At 51.9% G+C, this 5,769-nt stretch overlaps 1 protein-coding gene across 1 annotated transcript; it reads left to right on the top strand.

Annotated features, from left to right (window-relative positions):
- Positions 1-248: 248 nt before the first annotated feature.
- LOC141954917 (transmembrane protein 45B-like) lies at positions 249-4,769 on the top strand. Its single transcript, XM_074894968.1, has 6 exons — positions 249-359; positions 1,173-1,377; positions 1,649-1,861; positions 2,911-3,095; positions 3,763-3,908; positions 4,195-4,769. Exons 2-6 carry the CDS (start codon positions 1,191-1,193, stop codon positions 4,322-4,324), a joined length of 861 nt encoding a protein of 286 aa, XP_074751069.1. The 5' UTR covers positions 249-359; positions 1,173-1,190; the 3' UTR covers positions 4,325-4,769.
- The last annotated feature ends 1,000 nt before the right edge of the window (positions 4,770-5,769 follow it).

The following is a 5,769-nucleotide window of genomic DNA, read 5'->3' as shown; positions in this document are numbered from 1 at the left end:
GGGATGTCTTGCAGAGCTCTCCCTCACCTAAGGCACTTGCCACGCCACATCCTACCCTTATTTTGCAGTGCCTAATTACTTTCTAGTGTGGGAGGACTCGGAGAACGTGCTGGAGTTGTTCATCCAGCCTCTGCAATTTGCTTTGGTATTTATAAACACAGCGAGGATGTGATTTGTGATGCAAGGGCAAGTCGGTGTGGTAGCTTCAGGATGAGTAATGCCTTCTTCCACGCACATCTGAGCTGTAGAAAAGGACCAGAAAGCCCGTGAGGAGGGAAAGAGTGAGACCTCCTTAGGTGGTAGATGCATACAGAGAGCAAGGAGAGAGGTCTTGCTGGAGGAAACAAGACCATCCCAAGGTAACATCAAAAGCTCACTGCTATAAGTGTTTAGACGATTACTTATTCCCTTCTGTGCTTGCTGCTCTGGGGATTCTTCTCAACACTTTGAGTATGGGCTTAAATACTTTGCAGGATATAACTTTGCCTGCGGCAGCCGGCCACACTGCCGTACCTCTTCTCCTCTCCATCCTTACTGGTACTCGGTGACGTTGGTCTGGCTTAGCGCAAAGGCAATTTTCACGCCTCTAGTCTTCCAGCTCTTCCTGCTGAAGATGAAATCTCTTTCCCTTGTGTGAAATCACCGCTTGTGTGCGACAGGAAGGTTGTGTGGAATATGCATGAGACTCCTTTTGGAAATGGTAATGGTTCCTGGGTTGCCTCCTGTTGTTGTAGGGCCCAGCAGAGCCTTGGCTGGCTGGAGCTGCAGAACACGCTGGCTGGATTCACGCCCTAGTAATTATCTAGTTTGGAGGGAGTTTATGTTCCGAGGAAATAATTGTCATGTCGCTTTTTATTAGCAAAAAGTTTGTTATGGTTCCTCTTTAATAGCATGTAGCTGTTACGCTTTCTTGGACGCTAATGGATTTTTCTTTGGCACGATGAAGTCCTGATGATTGCATGTATGCATCCACATACATATCTATGTATACACATATATACAGGGGTGCATGATGGCAGCTTCTCCGAGGTGATGTCGCGTCTGTTTGCAGCTAATAATGAATCTGTGCACTCCTGCTCTGTCTGAATGAGGATCTCTGGGGATGCTGAGCAGCCCGACATCTCTCTTGGGGATACTTTGGGTTGGTTCCCAGGCACCGTTTGTCCTTTCAGGTCCAGCAAGCGAGCCCAATGCCAACAAGTTTCCTCGGCAGTGCCCTCCGGGGCACCTTCTTCTTCATTTTTGGTCTCTGGTGGTCTGTGCGATACCCCTTGAAGTATCTCAGGTGGAAAGCCAACGCCGAGAGCCAGCCAAGCCATGGGATCCAGCGCGTGGAATTCTTCGAAGGGGCAGTCAAAGCTTTCTTTGCTCTAGCAGGTAAGAGATGATGATGAGCCTCTGCCCCAGTATCCACTGGCACTGTGGCTGCTCTCTCCCAGGAAACTGGGGCTGTTTGTAGTGGGGAAACGGCTGCGGCTGGTGTGGGAGGGCTTGGGGACATGCTTGTGGCATGCTCTGTGATGAGATCTTGCTACCGTTCCTCTGGGCAAATACCGCTACGACTTCACCGTTGCAAAGAAAAGTTTTCTGCAAGCTTGTCCTTTCCCCTGTATAAAAGGAAACTGTGACCTTTCCACTCTCTGCCCAGGGATATTGGTTGAGCAGTTTGTTCCTGCTGGTCCTCACCTGCAGCTGTACAGCCCCGAGACACACAGTTGGACGGACCTCACCCACTGGCACTACACCACCATCTACTTCTTCTTCCTCCTCTCCGGCATCGTGGACATCGTCTCGCATTCCCCGCTCAAGCTGCCACTTGGCTTAGATCGGCTCTCGTTGTCCGTGGCTCTGTTCATCGAAGGTGAATCACGCGCGGTGCCTGGGAGAGTGTGGGTCAGGGGAGGTGTTGGGAGGGACACTGATGTGCATCAGCCCAAAATCCCTGGGCTGTTTTGAGCCTGGAGAGGTTCTGTGCAAGTAGCCAGAGCTGGAGGGTGTCCTCTCCAAATAAGAATCTGGCCGTGGCTGGATGCCCTGGGTGCACAGAGGATGACAGAATCATCCAAGTTGGAAAAGACCTTGAAGATCCTTCAGTCCAACCATGAACCTCACACTGACCGTTCCCAACTCCACCAGATCCCTCAGCGCTGGGTCAACCCGACTCTTCAACCCCTCCAGGGATGGGGACTCCCCCCCTGCCCTGGGCAGCCCATTCCAACGCCCAACAACCCCTTCTGCAAAGAAATCCTTCCTAAGAGCCAGTCTGACCCTGCCCTGGCGCAGCTTGAGGCCATTCCCTCTTGGCCTGCCGCTGGGTCCTTGGCTCAAGAGACTCATCCCCCCTCTCTGCACCCTCCTTTCAGGGAGTTGTAGAGGGCCAGGAGGTCTCCCCTCAGCCTCCTCTTCTCCAGACTAAACCCCCCCAGTTCCCTCAGCCGCTCCCCATCAGACCTGTGCTCCAGACCCTGCACCAGATTCGTTGCCCTTCTCTGGACATGCTCGAGTCATTCAATGGCCTTTCTTGTAGTGACAAGGCCCTAGGGAGATGCTTCTCCTGGTGACAAGCAGCTGGTCCTCTCTGCAGTCACAAAAAGGTGTTGTGCCCCCATCTTGGTTGGATGCACAGAGGGACAAACCCTGACACAAAGCTCCCCACCATCTTCTGAGCTGAAGGGCCCCCTCGCTGTGCTACTCCTGACAGCCCTGGCTGGGGCAGGGGGGTCCCTGCAGCGATGGGGCCTCTTCTGGGGGCTGCAGAGCCAAGGTGATGACAGCAGGTTGTTTGCTCTCTGGCTCTTCCCACCAGGCAGAGCGTAGCAAGACCTGGAGCATAAGTCTCAGTTTTCAGATGTATTTTTAAAAAACAAATCCCAGAAGCATCCTGTTCTAATGCCGTGTGAATCTTGGCAGGTTTGCTCTTCTGTTTCCATGACTACAGCGATGCTGCGCTGGACCACCACCTCCATTCCCTGCTGGCCATGGCAATCTTTGCTGGAGCTCTCTCTGCCCTCCTTGAGGTGTTCCTCCGTGACCACGTCATCCTGGAGATCTTCAGGACCAGCTCCTTTCTTCTCCAGGGCTCTTGGCTTTGGCAGGTCAGTGCGTATCCAGCATCTGAGCAGTGGGCTTCGCACCCAGGAAGGCAGGTGGAGGGGGGCTGCTCTACCCTTCACGGCACATCTGTTGGGGTTAAACTTGTAGGCTGGTTGGAATATCTTAGTAAATAGGAGGAGGAAACGAGGCTTAGTGCCAGAGCTGTCACTGTGGAGATAGGCACGTGTGCAGCATGGACAAACCTGCATGCTAAATGGAAATTAGGCCTCACAGGGGTGGGAAACCAGAGTCATGAGTTTTTGTTCTTTTTATCAGGTCCAATTTCTTTCTCTGTTTGTTCCAAGTGACTGCAAATATCTGGAAACCTCTCACATAATTGCCCAGCTTTGGGTCTGGGGAGAAACGCACATCCTGGTGATGCAGCCTTTGGGTTGTGGTGTTTCTCTGGGGATGCTGGGCTGCACTGGGAGTCCTAAGGCTTGTCTGCAGAGCATCTCTCCCTTCCTGAAGCACATCCCTGTGTCAGTCTGGGGAGAGGAGCGTGCTTGGGGGTGCAGAGGGCAGTGGTCCAGGTGTTACTTGGGATTATTGTGCCTCTAATCTGTAGTCAGCTGCAGCAGCTTGGCTAAAAACAGGAGGATAAGTGAGGAGGGATGTGCTAAAGCCTGAGGCGTGCTGATGCCTAACATCTCTTCTGTCTGTGGCCAGATTGGGTTTGTGCTGTCCCCTCCGTGGGGAGGACCGGGCTGGGATCAGACCGACCGCAGCAACTTCACGTTCCTCACCATGTGCTTCTGCTGGCACTATGCGGGCGCGCTCGCCGTCTTGGCAGCAAACTCTGCTGCATCTCGCTGGTACGTGGGGGAGAGGGGTCCCGGGGGGGTCCCAGCACCGTGTACGAGCTGGGATGGCCAAAAGCAATACCTAGACCCAGTGCTACCCTGGGAAATCCAGCCGTCAGTGTAGCATGGAGTGAGAAAAGTGGGTTTCATGCATGTTCAAGCATTGACTAGTCCATGGCTTGGCTGGAAAGGATGGGCCCGGTGCCACCACAGAGCAGGCGGTCCTGAGCAGGCTGGGGTGAGCCGATGCCTCTCGCTACCCACAAACTCCTGACCAGTGTCACTGTTCCTCCCACAGCTGTAACGAGTCCTGCCAGCTGAAATTCGGGGACATCGACGTGGAGCTGGACTGTGGCATGTGCATCCGCAAAGGCAACAAGAGCTCCAGCGGTGCCCTGCTGCCAGAGAGCAGCTCGGATGACAAATGAGGCCGTGGCGGGCATGGAAACATCTTCCCTGCTGGCTTAGAGCTCTTGAGATAAGGTTTTTAATTAGTCTTTGATAAACTACAGTGGCACTTGATGACTGAGCATCAGAAGTGGGAGGCAGGACCCTGAAGGCAGAGCGTGGCAGACGCAAAGCCTTTCCTGTGTATCCCTTTGCAAGAGCAAACCAGGCTCATCGGGGAGGGAGTTTTTAATTTTTTGGGCTGCGAACTGCAGGACTGGTTTGCTGGTGGAGTACAACCGTTGTGGCCAATTTGGCTGTTTTTTTAACCTTGTTTTTGCTTTCACAGAAGAGAGCCAAACCAGCGTTCAAAGCTCCTGGTGGCTGTTGCTCACTCTGGTGTTAATGGGGAGGATTTTTGTACAAAGCTTGATGTGCACAGAGTATACACGATCACCAATAAAGTACTTTAATGAACCACCTCAATGGATCTCTTGAATACAATGCTTTGAAATTGAAGATATGGTTAAGGTGATGTCTGGCTTCAAAATGGTTTGGGGGGTGGATGAAATATCAGAGAGATGGGACTTAATGTGTGACTTAATGTGGCCAACTCTGCCTGGAGAAAGGGGTGGGTGGCCAGTGGATGGAAAGGATGGAGGTTGCCCTGTTAGCACTGGCTGCCTTCCTACTTGTTTTTCATCAGAAGTTGAGAGGATGAGTTAGAGAGGCGAGGCAGCCTGTTTGTAATGGATTTTGGCGTGTCTGGGAAGTGGGGGGTCTGCTGGGCAGGATTCAGCTTGGAGGGAGACCCTTGAAGCAAGATGATGGCTTCAGCCGGTCCGGGTTGGGCGTACGGATACTCCTGGCAGGTCTCTGACAGCCAGGCTGTGCAGTGATCTTAGCGTGAGTATGGATTTTTTTTCAACAGCTTTATTCCCTTCCTGGAGCTGGTCACTTCCGAACAAAACCTTTCAATTCTGGGTGTCTGCTTTGCACTTGGTGTCTAGGGGTATTTGGTTTTTTTTTCCCCTTAGGCCCTTCATTTGGTTGGCAGCAGAATAGCACGGGGAGATCAAAGATCAAAATTTAAAAGATGTCATTAAGCAGGATTAGTGAAAGAACGAAGTTCATCATCAGCGTTTAAAATGCTTGTGCCATGTCCTTTGCTAAGGGCTGGGCTGGGTGAAGTGGGGAGCGCAAACAGCGTTGTTATTATCTTTTAATACCTTTGCTGTACTCCCCTAAGACGTGCAAGAGGCAGTTTAGACTAAACTTAAGCAAGAAGCTGAGTCTTAAACACATCACTGGTGCTCTGCATAACTCCAAAAATTCAAGCAAGTGTTGGGAGGAAAGAAAAATCCTCCCTAGCTCAAAGCAGTTGCAATTCTCAGCCCCACGGGAGATCCCTGGAAGAATGAGCACTGCATATTTTATTTTATTTTATTTATTCCTTTCGGAGCACGGCTGCAAGGAGACCAATGCT

This window comes from Strix uralensis, chromosome 26 (genome assembly GCF_047716275.1).
Source record: "Strix uralensis isolate ZFMK-TIS-50842 chromosome 26, bStrUra1, whole genome shotgun sequence".
NCBI lineage: Eukaryota > Metazoa > Chordata > Aves > Strigiformes > Strigidae > Strix > Strix uralensis.
Note: the sequence above shows the minus strand (reverse complement) of the source record. Positions and strands in the feature narration are given on the sequence as shown.